At 40.4% G+C, this 20,015-nt stretch overlaps 2 protein-coding genes across 10 annotated transcripts in view; one reads left to right on the top strand and one right to left on the bottom strand.

Annotated features, from left to right (window-relative positions):
* The window catches only part of cep85 (centrosomal protein 85), a 12,804-nt gene extending 5,821 nt beyond the window's left edge, over positions 1-6,983 (bottom strand). For 2 of the 5 annotated variants that reach the window (XM_067602002.1, XM_067602003.1), the window contains exons 1-4: positions 6,844-6,983; positions 5,805-5,864; positions 5,567-5,698; positions 711-1,501 (exon numbers count right to left, since the gene is read on the bottom strand). In XM_067602002.1, coding sequence (XP_067458103.1) covers positions 711-1,501; positions 5,567-5,698; positions 5,805-5,844 — 963 coding nt within the window. In that variant the 5' untranslated portion in view covers positions 5,845-5,864; positions 6,844-6,983. Of the gene's footprint in view, positions 1-710; positions 1,502-2,132; positions 2,678-2,720; positions 3,012-3,041; positions 3,101-5,566; positions 5,700-5,804; positions 5,865-6,843 lie in introns of those variants that run through there. The other 3 variants (XM_067602005.1, XM_067602004.1, XM_067602006.1) reach the window with 3 other exon arrangements.
* wdtc1 (WD and tetratricopeptide repeats 1) lies at positions 5,943-20,015 on the top strand. 5 transcript variants are annotated; one of them, XM_067602010.1, is made up of 16 exons: positions 5,943-5,966; positions 11,496-11,635; positions 11,887-11,970; positions 12,082-12,128; positions 12,295-12,406; positions 13,453-13,640; positions 13,739-13,921; positions 14,073-14,167; positions 14,297-14,412; positions 14,518-14,593; positions 14,704-14,800; positions 14,907-15,077; positions 15,190-15,425; positions 15,750-15,918; positions 16,875-17,067; positions 18,445-20,015. In XM_067602010.1, the coding sequence occupies exons 2-16, from the start codon at positions 11,570-11,572 to the stop codon at positions 18,640-18,642; spliced, it is 2,031 nt and encodes a 676-aa protein (XP_067458111.1). In that variant the 5' UTR covers positions 5,943-5,966; positions 11,496-11,569; the 3' UTR covers positions 18,643-20,015. The 5 variants fall into 5 exon arrangements, with proteins under 5 accessions (XP_067458111.1, XP_067458113.1, XP_067458108.1 ...); XM_067602012.1 differs by lacking the exon at positions 5,943-5,966 and adding an exon at positions 10,813-10,964 and having other exon boundaries at positions 15,753-15,918; XM_067602007.1 differs by lacking the exon at positions 5,943-5,966 and adding an exon at positions 10,813-10,964.

The raw sequence follows: 20,015 nt of genomic DNA, 5'->3' as shown, positions 1-20,015 counted from the left end.
GTATGTGGAAAAGGCGACAGTTGCTGTCGAGTGGCAAACACTCAACGGTCAACATCTGCCATCATTCACTCTAATGGGGGGGAAAAAACATTTTTAAAAAATCCTGAAAGTGCTGTTGTGCAGCAGATTTTTACCATTTTGATTTCTTGCAGACTACAAAATGGAAGCAGTGACATGAGAAGCTGTTAATGTTAACAAAGCAAACAATTTTCTGAATTAAACATCCAATAGAATCTACTTTTATGAACCTGACAGACAACATAATATCCTTTGAAGTTCTTGTGATTTTTTTGGCTGATTGGTTTTGACAAATCCTTTAAAATAGGACAAGACGCCTGTGTGCCTTCAGGCTTTGTTAAGTCAAGTGTAACATTATTTTTCTGATGTTGAGCTATGTGTCAGGAACCTAATTTCTGGCCCTATTTGAATGTCCAAAACCCCCCGACTGTCCCACATGTCTACTCTGACGGCCTTTACTTTGCCAAAGTACTATTTTGTTTTCCTCGCCCTATTCATAGCAGCCATGACGACATTTGTTTTGCCACCCAGCTGTGGTACTGCTTGAAAGGGTGACATCAGTGCCTACCCTACGGCGGTCTAAAAAGAGCTGTGACAGTTATCAGGCCAATTTTAAAAACCCTCGACAGTCCTGGGTTTGTGTTTATTTACAACTAGAGCGGCTGACTTCTTGTTTAAGAATGAAATCTTACCTGCATTTGTTCCACTTGCAGGCGTAAACTCTCCAATTGCTGCTTATGTTGCTGTTGTTGCTGCCAGCTGGAAAGTTCACTACATCTGTCCTGCCGCAGTGGCTCATAACCCTTGGAGCCTGCGTGCTCCCTCAGCAGAGCCTGTGTCTGCAGGCTGAGAGGGCTTGCATAAACGCTGGCCGATCCGGCTCCACCGGGCTGACTAACCCTCTGGCTGGAGGGCTCTGCTATGCCGGAGACACCTGGCCTAGCTTCAGGCAGAACCTTATAGCTGTGCTCCATGGCTCCCCTGTAGGCCTCAGACACACAGTCTGCGGTGTCTCTAATCCCTGTTTGTAATCGGAGTCTAACATCAGGGCATAACCCCCCCAACAGGGCTGACTGATTTAGCGTGGGTTCCACAGCGGGAGTGTCAAACCTCTGGCCTTCGTCCACTCGTGTGTGATCTGTGGGGAAAAGTGAGTGGTCCAGCCCATTGACGAGGCTTCGGTAGCGGCTCAGGCAGTCTGGTTTTGGCCCCACAGGGTCGCTTCCCACACCAGCCTGAGCATCCAAGTTGGGCGAAGAAGCTGATTTGGAGAGGGAGGAAGACTTGGAGGTGGAGCCGCTCGGAGTTCTAGAGCCAGAGGAAGACCTGTGACCCTCGACTGAGGACTGGGAGTCCTCCTGGACAGACACCTGGGGCTTAGAGGCCGGGGCTCCGGCCGTGGATGGCATGACATGTGCAGTGGGTATAGGAATCTGACTGCGAATGGGTTGGAAAGAGGGGCTGCTGCTGGAACTGCAGAAATCTTCAAAGAGTAAACAAACAAAAGAATAATTAGCAAATATATTACAAGTCTTATTCTCTCACTGTCCAGTATACAGTTGTATGCAAATGTTTGGCCACCTGCTGACAAATAACATATTTTGGTGATTTTTAAATTGAAAATATGTAAACACAGCCTGGAAAACATGGGGGAACATTAAGGCATAGTTACTTTTTACGACAAACATTGAAAAAATAATAAATAATTAAAAATATTATTGTGGCATTTGCAAAGGTTTGGGCACCCTACATAGTCAGTACTTAGCAACACCTCCTCTGGCAGATATCACAGCTTTTTGTAGCCAGATAAATGTCTTTCAATTCTTGTATTTGGGATTTTCTCCCATTCTTCTTTGCAAAAAGCTTATAGTTCTGCAATATTGTTGGGCTGTCTTGCATGCACAGCTCTTTTAAGATCTACCCACAGATTTTCAGTCATGCTTAAGTCAGGGGACTGTAGCCTTCCCCTGCATTGTGGGCAGAAAATATGTTTTTTTCCATATCCTAGAAAGGCTGAGTTTAAATCTTTTCAATTAAAAAGAAAAAAAAAATCACCAAAATATGTTATTTGTTAAGGGGTGGCCAAACTTCTGCATACAACTGTACAGACGTACCTCCTTAAATCAGTGCAGAATATCTAGAGCACTACTGCGGGCCATTTCCTCTATTTTCAGTTGGTGATGTAAAGTTGATGCAGCAGGGTTTATGGGTGGCCTACTTTGTTGATGAGGTGTCACCACGGAAAGAATTAACTGTCTCTCACTGACTCGACCGAGGGAATAGGCTTAAATATAGACTTAAGCTAATGTGCAGAATCAAATCTCTCTATTACAACATTAATAAAAAAAAAAGGTGTTTTGTTGTACAGTGTTTAATAAAAACTTGTATTGGCTTCCATGTCGCTGTGTGTACATGCAAGACAAGCAGAATTCACTGGAAAATTCAGTAACAATAGAAGTGCTGACTAAAGGGTCTTCCTTTTTACTTGGCCCAAACTCCACACAGAGAAGCATCCTCGGATTACTCGAGTTTACACCCAGTGCACTCTATAAAACATGCATAAAAATGTCCTCACTTGGAAACCTCAGAGATCACATTATGCTCACCACACACTGCAGGAAAAAAAAACAGCAAGACCACTGCAACCAACCAACAGCCATCTCCACAAGTTACATAACTCTGATTTCAACAGCATTACAAACCTGAGAGACCTGTTGAAGTCTGGAAACCAGGCAGTCAGTAGAAGGCAACAAACATGTTATTAGCTGTGGCATTTTTTCTAAAGCTGAACTGGGGTGAGCTGAGCTGCAGAATACTTTAAATCAAAACAGAAGTCCGTCGTCTGCATTTCTGGGCGGCACGGAATCGACCTCTGAAGCTAAGACTGACAGCAGCGCAGCAGCCAGGCCCTGTGCCCAAAAAGCCGTATTGTCCTCGAACAGCCAAACCAGCCTGTACCAAGCTCAGAGCAAACACATACAAACAGGCATACACAGGAAAGGTTAGGGGTATTTATAGCCCACCTCTCAAGTTACAGGGTGATCTGTGGGTGCCGCTTATTTAAGCACCTTGCCTCCTCCCACTGAAACACACATCACACACGTGTACATCCACAGTCAAAGAGTGAATGGCATATTATTATCCCTGCTCAAGTTTAAACCACAACTTCATTAAACAAGAAACTTTTTAAAAATCGCAGTGAAAAATAATAATTAGTATTTAAAAGGCAAGAATATTAAAAAGGAAATGACACCAAGTTTTCAGGAAGATAAAACCTCCATTATAAAAGAGCCCTCCAGGCTCCCTGATTCATGACTTGAACAAGTCTAAACTACTCTGCTAGATGTTTGCTCAACAGACATTCCTGCCTTTCCAAAGTATATCATAAAGACAGTTACGTAAAGCCGTAAAACTGAATATTTTGATTAACACCAAGCAATTTAATTTTGAAAAACTTCTTGTTTTTTTAAAAGAAGTTTGGTATTTCTAAAACCATTTAATTCACATTCTCAGTATGTTACTCAGTGGTATCTACAACAGGTCATTATTGTGGCTAAATTTGGGGTTAATTGTCACGTTGCTAGGCACTGCTGTCAGTTGAAGTGCCAGGAAAAGCTGTCCCAGTGCCAGTAGCGTGCTCAACAGTTGTGACAAAGAAACTGAGGCCGGTAAGAAGCCGTTACATTCATTCCTACATGGAGACGACAGCTACGATAGTAACATATCCAGAGATCACAACTAAATTGAGCTAACATAACAATTAATGAAAATTAGGTATCCAGTAAGGAACTGAACCACCATTTTTGTTTGAATGCAGTTTCAGTCCTCCTAGGAATGTTGTCTTATAAGCCCTGAGCTGAATCGGTGCGTTCAGGGATTGAAAGATAAAGCTTCACACCTCAAGAAGAAGCAAATTCCGTTGTGTGGAGGACGTAAAAGATATGCATCTGCAAAAGGCTGATTTGCCTTTTGTAGATGCAAATTAAAGAGTTGCAAGACGTTTCCAATGTATGCTTCAGCAAAAGGTTTCAGTCATCTCCATGGTAACCAGACACTATCCTCCAGTTGGCTTGTTTAGTTACATTATATCGTTCGGACCATAACTAATTAAACAAGAATGTTACAAGTTATCAAAAGTTACAGACCAAAACATCAATAAGAAATTTAAGTGAAAACTACCATTTCCTTGGCGACGTGGTAACACTACCCAATCACACTGCACAACAAAATATGACAGGGTCCATGACATAACAAAATTCTCCAGGTGCAGGACATGAAAGGAAAGTGTCGAGCGATACTTTTTTCTGTCGAAAATACAATATTTCTGTCGAGCGACACTTATCAAAAGTGTTGAGCGGTCTACTATAAATCAGCCTCAACACTCCCTTTAAGGTTTAGAGACGTTTAGATCTGGATGGTGGGAGGTGAGCAGAGGTTGTTTAATTCCTCGCAGTGATCAGGAAAGCACCAGAACACACATAAATTCATCTGTACATGGTCCTACAAAATGGCTCATATTCCACTGCTGATATGCAACTGGCGCGGATGGTTATGGAAACTACTGACACCCATGAGATCCTTGCCCATACTATTACAGATCCACTACCATGTTTAACAGCTGCCAAAAGACAATATGAGACGAAGGCATCATTAGAGCTGCAAGATGCGAGACAAGTTTTCTCAACTACTAACAGTCAGTGGTTTTTGTTCCTTAGACCCGCTTTATGTCTTTCTGGTTATGAATTGTATCCATGAAAATGAATTCTCAAATGGCAGCCCCGCCACAAATACCACCTTTGTGTAGCACAAACCCTGCAGTCCTGATTCACTTCTGATGATTCTGCAGTCATTATTTTGTAATGTCCTGTTACACAAGACTTCATTCATCTCAACCTCGACATTGAACCTTTCTAATACCGCATTTCTTTTATTCTGAGTACAGAACATACACACATGCACACTCTAACTCACAAAATTCTTTGAATGTGACATTTCACACCACAGGCAAGAGTCCAGTTTCCATCTCACTGTCCAGTCCTGGTATCCCAACATCCAATCCTCCCAATTAGACTAATCACAAGAGCGGCACAGCAGAGCCTTGGGGCATTTTTGACTGGGACTTTAATCTACCTCTGCAAATCTCCCGAGCACCCACAGTGGATCATGAACATTTATTTCACTCTATAAATAGCCCAAGAAACAACATGAACATGAAGAAAACATCTTTCCAGTCTCAGCACAGAAAAGGGGGTTGAGTCTGAGGGCCATGCATAGCTTTTCACCACATTATTCATTATACGACTGTTCTCAACTTTCAAGACGGCTTAAAAACTGATTTAAAAGAACAGTCGTGTTATAAAACGCCGATATCTTGTAAATTGCATGTATGCAGCAGACTGTTATACTTTTTTTTTTTTTTAATCAGCCACCATTAAAGCACATAACTCAGGCTGTTTGAGTGCAATCTAGAGCTCCGTCACTGACAGACAGACTTCAAAATACTGTTGCATAATACACACTACAGGAAGGAAGAACAACCAAGAGTCACCTTCTGCGCTGTCAGATGCTGAGGTGCCAAGTCCAGTGTCCCCACTGTCCGATGTTCCAGGCCGACGGCCAAAGCGACTTTGGAACTTCTCTGACACAGCTGGTGTCTGCCACTCCATGTCAGCAAACCGAGCTAATGTACATTTGTGAAACAGGACAATGGCAACAGAGGAGTATTATCAACACATGCTGAGCTGACACAGAAATTAATGCATTTTGACGAGCGTCTGTCAACTTACCCGCTGGTTTGGAGTCGATATATCTCTGTGAGGTTTTCATTCCATACAAGACAATGTCACCTGATAGGGATGAGGAGAGAGAGAGAGAAAAAAATCAGACACAACCAGAGGACAATTTTACAACATCATCACTGGCCAAATTCTTGAAATATCTCACTGTAGGTAAGTTAACTTTGCCTCTCAGTCACTTTAGCAAATAAGTGAAAATCTGAAAAACCTATTCTCAATATTCAGTTGAGAAGGAGACTATTGAAAGTGTCTGTTTGACTTTTATGGCGAATCAGAGACGATGTCCACTGAACAAATTGCTTTGTTTCCTCTCCTGCATATTGAACATTATGACCTGAACGATCTTGGGCGTTGGGCCTGAACAGCTGTTCGTTATTGACTGATTCGCTCACCTATCAAACTCATTTGCCCCTCAACATGCCAGGAACAACCTCGCCAGACTTTTCTTGGTACCAACAAAAATAACAACATGAGCACATGTCGTACCGTTACATAATATGTTACACAAACATTTATATCCCTAAGAGGCTACGGGAAGCTCTACATCATTTGTGGGAAGCAATGATTTCTTTTGGAAAACACGCAGTCCGCAGCCTGGTTGTTACAAACGAGGCTAATCCTTTTCTCTAGCTGGTTAATTCATAAAGGAAATGACTCGCTAACGCAGCTAACTATCAGCTAACCGTGACTAATCGCTAAATTGAATATGTTAAATGTAATAAGACTGACGTTAGGTCAAGCTAGATGCGACAATGCTAGCTATTCGGGTCTGTGCCGTTTTAAAAGCAACGATTTCTCTTTTGTCTCCTCGCAGTTATGCTCATTTTTGTTGCGCTGCACCGTTAACCTTTTTAGCTAATCCACGACAAATCCGTTTCCGTCTAACAAGCCAGCTAACAGCTAACCCAACGTCTTGCTTAGCTAACCTACTCGCGTTAACTTACCGTTAACGTCTTTAAAAAATCAGTGTTAGCTTTCCTGCTGACATTATTATAGCTACACTCGCTGTCGGCGGTAACAAAAAGCTTACCTTTCCTTTCACATTAACATAAAATCTAGTAACAAATCTCGGTGTCAGGCTGCCAACTGACGCTGAATCTGATCCGTCCGCTGCTGCTGCTGTTCCGCTAACTGCTCCTCTGACGGCAGACAACAGACCACAGCACGGGAGGCGCTTGTTTAAACACACAGCGCCGCCCGTCAAACAGCGGCGGCTCCTGAGAAACCGTTTAAAGATAACTTGTCTGCGACGTATACTCGTCCGCAGTAGTCAAAAATTGTAGACTAAAGCGCCAAAAACTAGGACTGCAATATTCTTAAGGCTCTTCATAGGCAATAATACTGCAGGTGCAACAAAAATAAGATGAACGGGTTCAATCTGTCATATGACCAGTCACCACTATAGTAATACAAAACGAACCAACCTAACCAAGATGGGTTGAGATGGCTAGAATAACCTAGAAAATAAGGATTTAAAAAGTTATTTAACAGTTTATTTATATTTAATAGGACTACAACGTAGCAGTTTATAGCAAAAATCAACGTTATTAAATGATATAATATTAAACACAAAATTATTACCCACTGTGCTATGTATATAATCATTGCAAATGGATAATAACTATTTTATCTAGTATCACTACTCTCATTTTATTATAAACCATAATTACTGCACAATATATAATGATAACCTTTTCTATTTTACTATTCAACTATTTTATTCTATTTTTATTCTATTGTTGTGTGACAGTGCTGTTGTGACACTTAAATTTCCCTATGGATTAATAAAGTATTTCTTATATTATATAAAATATGTGACATTTTTATTTGTTAAACTGAAGAGCATAGTCTAAATTAGGACATATTCAATTCTATTTTTCAGTAGCTCTACTACAACTATATTATTATTATAATTTAAAAAGTTCTGCTCTTCACTCTAAGTGACCTTGTTGGCTCACACCAAACAGCACAGCTTTGGATGGCAAAGAAGTGAAAATACCACAAATGCTGACATCAGTTTGTTGTAGGAAGTTGGGACATCAACGATGACATGTGTTACACCTAACCTGACAAAAAGGCTACTGCAATTCTTTGCAGCGGTTGAAATACAATTACTTGCAACATCTGTTTCCATTCTGTCTTTCCTTGGTATTATTACAATGAATGAATAATTTAACATGTTTGGAAAAGGTGCCTGGCATTTTTCTATGGTAAAAAAGCTCTTGTGAATCATCATAACTAGTGTGACAATAGCTTAAGCATGAGCACAGTTTAATAGGAATTACAATAGATGGAAACTCAAAGTTGTCCAAGATGTCTGCCTCAGTTATGCTGAAAAAACTGGAGATGTGTTTGGGTTTAAAGAGCTGAGACAGCAGCTGTAATAAAGAAATGGTGGTCATGTTAGAGATTTATTTTCCTTTTGTTCAGCATGTGACCTGCGATGTTTAACCTTTTGCATAAAATGCAGCACTTCTCTGACACAACACAGTTTGTCCCACGGGGGAGAAAGAACATTGAGCCTCTGGATTGTTTTTGAGGTAAACTAAATGAAAAAGGTAATACATAAGAAAGAAATAATATTTAGAAGAAGAATCTATTCATATCACACTGGAGGAGGTCAAGCCACTTCTGAATGGTAAAAAAAAAACAATACTGTTTGCGCTTCATCCTCCAGTTTTGCCTCCAACAACCTCTGTGGTAAGTAAAACTTCTCCTGCTTTTGCTTCCAAGCAGAGAGATTTTTTTTTAATTTCGTCCACCTCTAGATTGCAGTAGAATGTTAAAGATGTGTGTTTAATGCTCTTTACCTCGATGGTTGTTAATAAATGCCACATGACTGCCTCATTAGATGACTTCTGCATGTTCTTATGATCATTCCTGCCAATTCAATGCAATTCCCCATCAGTGCAAGTAAACTCAGATACTACTCTCTTGTGTTTTACTCTAGCTCAACTGGCTCAATTCATCTTCACATCCTTAAGCTGCCACTTAAATGTGGTCAGACCTTTGATATACATCTCCTGTTGGCCTGGCTGCTTGCTACATGCTATCAGTATACCATCCCAGCAGATCTCTCAGGTCACAAGGTGGGAATCTCCTACATGTGCCTGGAGTATTTTCAATGTCTGGTGAAATAGCATTCAGCATATATGCACCTAAAAAATGAATGGAACAGTTTGCCTGCAGATCTTAAACTCGCTCCATCACTTTTAAAAGCAAACACAAGACCTTCCTTTTCAGTTGAGCATTTTCTTAAATGAACACACCATATTTGTACAATATGTATGTTTGTATGTGTGTACACAAACTATTTGTGATGTCACCAAACATGCTTGTAGGCCCACCACTTAAAATCTGATTTTCAATGAGCTCAAATAAACTTTCCACTTTCAGCAGATGAATGTAAAAACAGTCTTCTAGTGTCAAACTCTCAGTGGTGGAATAAGTATTCAGATTCTTTACTTAAGTAAAAGTATCAATACAGCAATGTAAAATACTCCATTACAAGTAAAAGTCCTGCATGAAAAATCCTACTTAAGTAAAAGAACATAAGTATCATCAGCAAAATGTAATTAAAGTACTGAAGTAAAAATATTCATTTTGTCCTTGTAACTAATATATTATTATATATGACATCATTTGATTATCAATACTGAAGCATCAGTGTTAGAGCAGCATGTTACTGTTGTAGCTGCTGGAGGTGGAGCTAATTTGAACTACTTTATGTACAGTTAGCTAGTTTAGTCCAGTGGTTCCAAACCTAGGGGTCAGGCCCCTCCAAAGGGTCACCAGATAAATCTGAGGGGTCGTGAAATGATTAATGGGAGAGGAAAGAAGAAATAACAAAGTTCTGATACACAAATCTGTTTTCAGTTTTTGGACTTTTTCTCTTTTTCTCTTTGATTTTTGGTGAAATGTTGGATCATTTGAACATTTATTGAAATTAAACCATGTGATAAGTTTAGAGGGAAAAATCACTATTTGGTGGAGCTGTTAACAACTCATAGACATCTGAAATGTGACCCCAACCACACACTGCTTTTTGTAAGACGTCAAAAGCCAAAAAGGTTGGAAACCACTGGTTTCATCTTTAACAATGTGTTGTATTTTAAAAACTTGTTATATTATCCATTGTATTAAGTATAAGTAAATTTTAATTGTGTAGCACTTATCATAGATATTAGTCACAAAGTGCTTTACAAGGCATAATACAACATACAAAAAAGAAAGAGATCATAGTAGATTAAGTGACCCCACCCCAAGACACATGATTAAAAAGTGCTAAACTAAAACACACAACATGCAATGAAAAAACACAATACACAATAAAAAACATAAAATGCTGACCTGGTGCATACCGGTTACACAAATACCTGCCTAAACAGATGTGTCTTTAGCTGCTTTTTAAAAGAATCCACTGAATCAGCAGACTGTAAAGGTGCTGGCAGAGCAAAGCTCGATCACCATGGGTCTTAAGGCTTGTGCGTGGGACAGACAGCAAATTTAGCATATTTGACCTGAGGGACTGAGCTGATTAGTAAGGGTGTAGTAGAGCCACATATGTAGGAGCCTGACCGTGCAATGCTCTGTAAGTGAGAATGAGAATTTTAAACTGGATCCTACACGCAACAGGGAGCCAGTGAAGAGATGTAAATATAGAATAGAAAGTAGAATATTTCCCTCTGAAATGTAGTGGACTAGAAGTATAAAGTTGCAAATGGAAATACTCAAGTAAAGTACAAGTACCTCAAAAATGTACTTAAATACAATACTTGTCTCCACCACTGCAAACTCTGCATATACATCATTCTGCACGGTGAAGCTCTAACATTCAACTGAATTAACAAGAAGAAAAATAAATTTTTGAGTGGAGGAGGACTTTGACTATTAGATTTTTTGTTACATTTTTAGCTGCACATTTTCAGATATAATTATTTTATTCTGAATAAAATCGGACCGGAAGTGTGTTTCTGTTTTAGCGGAAGAGAGTTGCGTGATGCGTTCACTGCGCACAGTGGGAGGAGGGTTGCGTTCAAGTCGGAGAAGGTATTAGCGAGAATCCTGTCAACAAACTCACATAGAGTGCGATTTATCACGTTTGTTAAATGGACATCTCTTGACAGGAGCCTTTCTAGCTCAAGGAAAGCGGTGAGATTTCATTTGTAGTCGTAAACTGTAATTAAACGGTTGCAAATGTTGACGTTTACATGAAGTGGACGTTTTGTTTAGCTAGCAAGGTAACGCAAATACGCTAACGCCAGCTACTTGATTAACGACAGCTCTCTTAAAGGCCTGATGCATTGCTGGCGAACGATTCCAGCAGACTAACAGCTCCTTAATGTTTAAATAATTGTTATTGTTTAGCAGAAAACTCGATTTAAATACTGTCAGAGCTGCATTAGCTAACATTAGCTACCGCTAGTTAGCTAATAAACTCGTCTTGTTTGTGTTCGTTGACGGGAGCTTCACTGTCTTGGCTCTGGACTGAGTTAAGTCTGCACACCAGCTAACATGCTTCTGTCTCAGCTGATTTTAAACAAATTATAACGAGTGAATCTCTCAAATGCCAGCTGACCACCTTGCTTTTTAACTGACATTAAACCGACGTAAAACCACTGTCTTGAGTGAACTGTCCATCCTGTATTATTAACTCTTTTCTTCATGTCTGTAACTTTACAGCTGATTTTCAAGAAATACAGAGTAAATGTCATCTGAACCCTGACCGCTGGATCCTCTTGCCCAGATCCTAATTCATGTTTTGTGGTGAGGCCATGACTACTGTCAACATCACCCGAGATATCCTGCACAGGCAGATCAGAGTGAGTAAACAGAAACCACAACATCCGATGAGCTGAATACACTGGTGAGGAGACAAGGTGCCTCTCATACATAGAAATTACAGGCTTAATTTCATTGCAATGATCTGGCATAGTTGCTGGGCTCTTATTCAGAGTTAGTACAGGTGCGTGAAACACAAAATACAAATCGCTTAAGTTATCAACGACTTGAAAACCACCTCTGAAGGGGTGTTTGGGGATGAGATGATGGAGGCTTTGATTCATGCCTGTAGGACAAGAGAGCATCAGGCTTCCAAAGGTCCTACCATGTGACTGACCCCTTCATCAAGAGACTTGGACTGGAGGCTGAGCTACAGGTCAGTGACTGACAAAGTGTGTGTATGCCTGTGTGCATGCAGAGAGAGACTGAGACGATACTTCTGCACATTATATCTTCTTCTGACAGTTTATACTGTATGTTTCAACAGGGCCACACTGGCTGTGTGAACTGTTTGGAGTGGAATGAATGCGGAGAGTAAGTCTTCAAAACCTAAAATTTTTACCTTATGTACAATTATAGTGTCTTTCTATGTCTTACTTTTGTGGATATTATACATACTTTAATGCAGGAAAAGGTCTTTTACTCTTTGTATGTCCTGTTTTTGTCCTGGTGATTTTTTTTTTTTTTTTTTAAATTTCAGTCTACTGGCCTCGGGCTCAGATGATCAACATGCCATCGTCTGGGATCCATTCAGACACAAGAAGCTTACTACTATGCACACAGGTCATGCAGCAAACATATTCTCTGTAAAGGTAAGTAGGGCTGGAAGAGGGAGGTAGTGAACGGCAGGTGGCTGAAATCGTTTACAGTGTTTTAACATAACAGCTTGGTAGGGTAACTTGAGTGTAAAGAGCGAAAACAAGGTCTCCAAAATTGTTAACATTGCAGGAAAGGTGATTGGCAAGTCACAAAAGCAATTTTGCATTATATTTGACTTTGCTGTACAATACAAGGCTAAAAATATAACTGCTGACACTTCATACAGGCATTGAACACAGAATGTCTCTTTCAGGGAACATTTGTTATTTTATAAGATCTGCTGTCTGGTGTTTATATAACCTACCTGCTGCTACCTGCCCAATCTGCATCACTGTATGTTGTATATTTTGTATCTTTTTAATGGTGCATTGTGCCATACATAGTGTATGTATTTTGCTGTACTTTGGGAGAAATAAAGTCAGTCAATCAATCAAGTCCCTGTTGACATACAAACAATAATCCAATTATGACGTGAAAAAGGCAGAGATGTGAATAAGGTTCAACCCACATAACAATAGTTGTCCTAATTGTGTTGATCGGCTGTTGCTCGCTAATCTAAATTGGACTCATTATTATTATTTCAATGCATTTTGCAACACAAACAGCTATTCAAATTCAGGGCGACGGTATGCAAAACATGCTCTGTTCATGTGACTCTTTGCTGTGTCTCAACCGTTCTTTAGATATTACAAAGTGCTTTTTATGTTACAAGTTCACTTCCTGTACATTAGGTGGCGCTGTTGACCATTTATTGAGTGGCTTGTCATTTGGTGAAAAAGCATCTTTGTACACGTTTTTATCAGTTAACAGACAAAATCACCATGTGATCATAGCACTGTTTCATGACAGAATACTTGATAAAGAGGTCAAATAATGGCAGGAAAATGTTGAAGTTCGTTCTATAAGAACCGGTGTAAACATCTTAGCAGTGTCGTATCTTGTGGGTATTGGCAATAATTTGATTAATATATCTTTGAAAACAGCAGTTAATCACAAGACGACCCATCAATCACTCTGGTGTGTTTGTTTCTCTGCACAGTTCCTCCCGCACTCCGGGGACAGAATTTTGATAACAGGTGCGGCTGACACAAAGGTCCATGTGCATGACCTGACAGCGAAGGAAACCATCCATATGTTTTCTGATCATACCAACAGAGTCAAACGCATCGCCACAGCGCCCATGTGGCCCAACACCTTCTGGAGCGCTGCAGAGGACGGCATCATTAGGTTAGAACCCAGGAATCATTTTTGTAACTTTATGTTTCACAGTCTGTCTGATTTTTATATTTTCAGTTAATATGCTCACTTTCTTCTTGCGTGTACAGACAATATGACTTAAGGGAGAACAGTAAACGCTCTGAGGTGCTGATCGACCTGACAGAGTTCTGTGGTCAGCTGGTCGAGGCCAAGTGTCTCGCTGTCAATCCACGGGACAACAACTACCTGGCAGTTGGGGCCAATGGTCCTTTTGTACGCCTCTATGATATTCGGATGATTCACAACTACAGGTTGGTTATGGCTACCTGTTTCCATATGAAAATTTAATTCGATGCTCACAAATATTCAACAACCAATCAAATGTAACACATTCTCCATTCCAGGGATTGACGTACACTTTCACAACTTGGGGTTTAAACATGTTTTTCCTTCCTTGTACAGGAAATCTATGATTCAGAGCACATCAGCCGCTGTGCACACTTTCTGTGAAATGCAGAAGCCCATCCCAGATGGAGCTGGCCAGTATTATGTTGCAGGTGCATAATGGATGAATTTTTTTCTATCAGATTAATTTAATTGGCACATTTGTATTCAAATTATGTAGTAAAGACATCAGGAAAAGTGCAGTTGGCAATAAAATTTGTCCCTCTGTTTGTATGCTGCAGGGCACCTGCCAGTGAAACTCCCAGACTACAATAACCGCCTGAGGGTCCTGGTGGCCACCTATGTCACCTTCAGTCCAGATGGCACTGAGCTACTCGTCAACATGGGTGGAGAACAGGTAACGCTTCTCTGAACAAACATGGAACAATGAGAGGAGTTCTTAAGATTTCAGGTTCAGTGTTGAAATGTTTGCTCTGTGTGTTCATCTTCATGGTCCTGTTAGGTGTACCTGTTCGACTTGACATTTAAACAGAGGCCATATACCTTCTTGCTTCCAAAAAAGTGCCAGTCATCAACAGGTAGGTCTGTGGCATGTATACTAAGGAAAGCTCTTAAATGGCCTCAGTGAGGTACATAAAGTATGTCATCTATAGATGTAATGACAATTTTTGAAACTTTGGCATTCCAGGGGATTTGCAGAATGGAAAGACAACCAATGGCGTCTCCAATGGAATTCACTTACCAACCAGCCACATTCGGTTTGCTGAAAGCAAGATGCGATCAAGGTAACTGTCTTTTCACCAACAGTCTGCGATTCCTCTTACACACAGATTGACTTTGTAAAGGTTTATAAAGTTGCACACACTAAAATATCTGCTCTCTTTGTTGCAGTTCCACTGAGCTCCCTCCTAACTTGGAGAAGATAAAGCAACAAGCTAACGATGCATTTGCACGGCAGCAGTGGACACAGGCCATCCAACTGTACAGTTTAGGCATTCATCAGGCCAGCTGTAACGCCATGCTGTACGGGAACCGGGCTGCAGCTTACATGAAACGCAAGTGGTAAGCCTCATTGTATCATAAAGTTGTGACAGTGCAGAGATGATTCATTTTCTTCTCCTGAAGGCTATGAAAGCAGTTATCAAGTGTTTATGCTTGTATCTGTGATTCACAGGGATGGAGACCATTATGATGCCCTCAGGGACTGTCTGAAGGCTCTGACTCTAAACCCCGGACATCTGAAAGCTCATTTCAGGCTGGCACGGTGTCTGTTTGAGCTCAAATATGTGTCTGAAGCTCTGGAGTGTCTGGATGATTTCAAAGGAAAGTTTCCAGAGCAGGCGCACAGTAGCGCCTGTGATGCCTTGGATAAAGATATCAAGGCTGCTCTCTTCTCCAAGACAGAATCAGGTGGGAAAGAGTGAAACAGTTTTATATATTTTTTTAAAACAAGTATGTACACAGTTGGATCTTGAAATAAACTTGAACACCACATCGCCACCATCCTTTTTTGTAACTCTGGGATACTTACACAGTTTGTATACACAGTTAGGAGAGTAAAATGGAGCTTTTCATACTCAGTAAAATGTTTTTTTCAGGTTTAGAACATAAGTGAGGTGTTCATAAGTGATTTGTTTATTTAGTTTGGCTTTTCAAGAGTAACAGACTCTCTGTTTATTTGTAAATACCTATGAGTGACTTCCTGACTATAATTATGATTTCTTTCCTCCCTAGCAGAAGATAAGAAGGCCAACAGCTCCATTCGGTTCCATTCGTTCAGTCGGAAGGAGTCCATCCCTGAAGATGAGCTGGTGCTGCGAGAACGTAGCTTTGACTACAAGCACAGATACTGCGGTCACTGCAACACCACCACCGATATCAAAGAGGCCAACTTCTTTGGGAGGTCAGTAGATCTGACGCCCGGTCTGCTGATGCTTCACTAGGGGGCAGCCACGACACAGAGAGCAACTGATCTACACTGGAGATAGTGGAGCAAAAAACTGCAGTGAAAAGGAGCTTTCATTCGTAAATGTAGTCAGTGGCAGATGTGTAGTACCAATTTAAAAGGTCATTATTAACAAAAAAATATAGGACTTTCCTCAATTCAATGGGATGTTGGTATTCAAACAGCAACAGTTTGTTTTGTTATTCAAACACTGTTATTTTTAGTAGCCGACAGATAATAGAACACTTCTATTAAACTGCCAAGTCTGATATTATTTATTCATGACATTTGAATATTTCAGTTTTTCCAACATGATTCATTTGTTGAATAAGAAATGCTTTGTGATGTGGAATTGAATGATTACTCAGTCATTTAAAATGTGTATCGGCTCACACAGGCCACAGAAAATCATGTGAGACACAAATCAAACTGGTCCAACCTCTAAACAGCAGCATTAGGTCCTTTGTACTGTCAACAAAGGAAAATATATGTAGAAAAAGATATTACTCATTTTATTCCATCCTCATCTGGCCTCCCACTGCTCTACTTGTTGCATTTAAAAAGGCAATCTGAGTGTCAGCAGGAGCCAGTCGATACTACAGAAGTAATAATGTGGCTGAATTTAGGGGAAATATCCAGTTAAGAAAGGTGTGACTAACTCAAACCACTGAAATGTGATACAGTACAGACAATGTAACAGAACTCATGAATTACAAACTTGTTAACCTTCATCAGTTACTGCTCACACCAGAACTGGGAAAGCCCCATTTACACAGAACGTTGAACTGATCAAGCGTTCTGTGAAAGAAGTACAATGTAAAACGGTTACACAACTAAGTAATTCTGAGTAAATACAACATGTTCCAGGTTCATACCATGTCAGGCAGGTCTGAATGGTTTTCTTGTCTCCACAGCAAAGGCCAGTACATCGTCAGCGGCTCAGACGACGGCTCTTTCTTTATCTGGGAAAAGGAGACGACCAATCTGGTGAGGATCCTGCAGGGAGATGAGTCTATAGTCAACTGCCTGCAGCCCCACCCCAGCTACTGCTTCCTGGCTACGAGCGGCATTGACCCTGTGGTCCGATTATGGAACCCCAGACCGGAGGTAAACAACTGATGTTTGTCTGTGTAGTTTGGTATATAAAACTTTAGGATTTTTAAAATTTCACTGATTCTGTTTTCTTAAGGGAACAGGATAATGTTTGTTTACAGTAACTACAGTGTATAATAGCTATGATAAATTTAATTTGATATTAACCCACCAAGCTCTGTTTTAGGGAGCGATGGCGTCATTTTCAGTATTGTCATTCATTTTTTCTGTGAGTCGAGGAGGATCCACCTGCATTTTCGTCTTTCTTACCTCTACACATTTATTTTTTGTGAGAACTATCAGCTGTTCTTTATCATTATGTGGATGATTTACACAGTAGGTGCAGTTTCACAATGCATATGTTAATGTTCACACCAAATCAAGTTGTTACCAGTAATTATCTGCTTTAGGTTCTATGTTTATGATCAAACTGCCCCCGTATCAGTAACTGTAATTGAACGACACTCATTATTGATGCTATATTGCATTTAATAACAATATTGAACAAGATAATGTTAGTGAAAAGGCTCTAAACCAGGGCTAATGTTAGCTGGTTAGCTAGCTGGCACTGTTGATTATATAACATTAAGTGAAGAAAGCTCACAAACATGAAGCTCTTGTTTTTACTTTTATTATTTAGCTTCTGACTCTTTGTAAAAAAAATGTTTTAGGACGCATTACAGTGCTGTACATTTGTTTTGACAAAACCAATAATTTCGCTGCTAATAATAGCAAACGACAACAAGCTAACGCTAATGTTAATTACTTGTAGGTTATAGTTAAAACCACTGATGCTAAAGTCACTTTAAATGGTGAAATTCTGAAGCTTTAAGAAATTTACAAATTAATTCAAGTCATACTGTTTTATGGTGTGAGCTGAGATTATTTATACCTCACACTGCGGTTCACACGACTGCAATTTGCAACATTTTTACACAACTAAATACAAATAAAAACATACCCAAAAGCAACGTTTGTTTATATACTATATCATCAAGGCTAATTAAAAACTCTTAATGTCAAAATAGAATTTAACAACTTTTAAAGCTGTCAAAATTATTTGAGGAGGCACGATGCTTCTGGTTGCAGATGGCTTCCTACCTAACTGCTCATCATTAATCAGTTAATTAGCGTAGACAGCATTGGTTTAGTTATGTCATTTGAATGGTCTTTTCAGTTTTTCTGACATATTTACCTGTGACTGATGACCACCTGATATATACTTGCAAAATAAGTTGTGGTCATGTGATATTTCTTCATTTTACAAGTCGATGAGGAACACCGGAGTGCACCATTAAGTAATGTGATGGTTGTGATGACATAAATATAAACAAAACATACCACCACCGCTGAATCTGTATCACTCTGCTGCCATTCTCTGTTTTCTGACAGACGGAGAACGAGAACGGACGTGTGGTAGAGGACATGGAGGGTGCTGCTCAGGCCAACCAGCGACGTATGAACGCTGATCCACTGGAAGTAATGCTGCTCAACATGGGCTATCGCATCACAGGCTTGCGTGGCGTCGGACCGGACGGGTCAGATGACGAGGACAGCTCAGAAGGACAAGTACAGTGTCGACCAAGCTAAACAAGCTGTGAGCCATTCTGTAGAATGGATGTAGGAAGCAAAGCACTCTCCCAGCTCCAGTTTGAATCTTAATTCCCCCCCCTATCTGACAGAAACATTGAGTGAATGTCATGTCACATCTCTGCACTATGCATTGCCCTCCCCTGTCCTAAGAGATGACAGGTGGAGACCACTTTCGGGGAGAGGAATTCATTAGGGTGAAGAAGACACCCATCTCGCCCCTTCAAAGCACCGACAACACCTCAGCCTCTCCCTGCACCCTCTGGTGGCAGGGGGACACCTTTTGAGGAGAGCACCTTCCACGTCACTCCCCAGTTTCTCACGAAGAAGAAGAAGGAGGAGTTTGGCACTTATCCCTCCTCAGGTTTATGTTGGAGAGACACACAAACACGTAGAAGGAGAGGCGGCCGGGTGACCTATTTTCAGGTCAGTGTGGCCACACAGTCGCAGCGTCCTCCATGGAGGATCAGATCTGATCAAAAAACCAAGAAGACGGTGCTTTGTTGCATCTCCTGTCTGCTCTACAGCTGGAGCTAAGAGTCACAGTGCCCGCTCATCTCAGAAAGGCCGCACACCCAAGTCATTGATTCTGAGTTAGACTTGATCCTCTTTTCTGTTGGAGTTTTGGTCACAGGAAGCCTAGAATGAATTGTCACTCTCCAACTTGTGAAAGTGCTGCTCCAGTGAAATGTGTTTATAAGCTTTTAGTTTATAAATGTGTGAAAAAAAACTTGTGTTTTCTTCTGCCAAAGGTTGTCATCTATGATTTCAATGGCCAAGGATTAATGTTTGTTTTCTATGTTTCATTGAAACATAATTTTGGCATCATATACTCCTTTAAGTTTAGAGGGAGGTTTTACTACAATAGATCGTTGATGAGATCAACACGGTATCGACAAGTAAATATTTGTCTAATTCAGATCTTTTGTTTTAAACGAAGTCCCCTTGATTGCAAATTCAATTTGGCGTGAAATGTCAGTGTGAAACTTTTGTTGGGTTTGAGTGGGACACAGATGCTAATTTGTGGTATATAACAACTGGGCGCTAAGTATTTGGTGGCGATAGGGTTCCTGCCTACTAGCTGCGTGGCTCTAGCACTAGTCCTCTGCTACGGTCAGGTGTTCAGTCCTGCTTGCATGAGGCTTCTCTGACCATAGTTGTGGGCAAAAAGGACACAGAGCCATCCCATTCGTTGCTCAGAGAACTGCTCGTTTGCCCCCGAAAAGGGTAAATGTTGAAGAATAACAACATGCGACACTAGGCTTCCATGTGTTTTACTTAGTTCATTAATTTGAGATATTCTGTTTTTCTTTAAGGAATCCTGTAATAACCTTTGTTGCAAACAACGTAAAGAATAAAATTATTGAACACCT

Source organism: Thunnus thynnus, chromosome 10, assembly GCF_963924715.1.
Source record: "Thunnus thynnus chromosome 10, fThuThy2.1, whole genome shotgun sequence".
Lineage (NCBI taxonomy): Eukaryota > Metazoa > Chordata > Actinopteri > Scombriformes > Scombridae > Thunnus > Thunnus thynnus.
The sequence above is the reverse complement of the archived record's forward strand: the minus strand, read 5'-3'. Positions and strand labels throughout refer to the sequence as shown.

Coding starts and splice junctions, on each gene's coding strand:
- wdtc1 (XM_067602010.1), top strand. CDS start 11,570: ATGTTTTGTGGTGAGGCCATGACTACTGTCAACATCACCCGAGATATC. Junction 14,413..14,517: donor TCAACATGGGTGGAGAACAG/GTAACGCTTCTC, acceptor TGGTCCTGTTAG/GTGTACCTGTTCGACTTGAC. Junction 15,078..15,189: donor GCTTACATGAAACGCAAGTG/GTAAGCCTCATT, acceptor TGTGATTCACAG/GGATGGAGACCATTATGATG.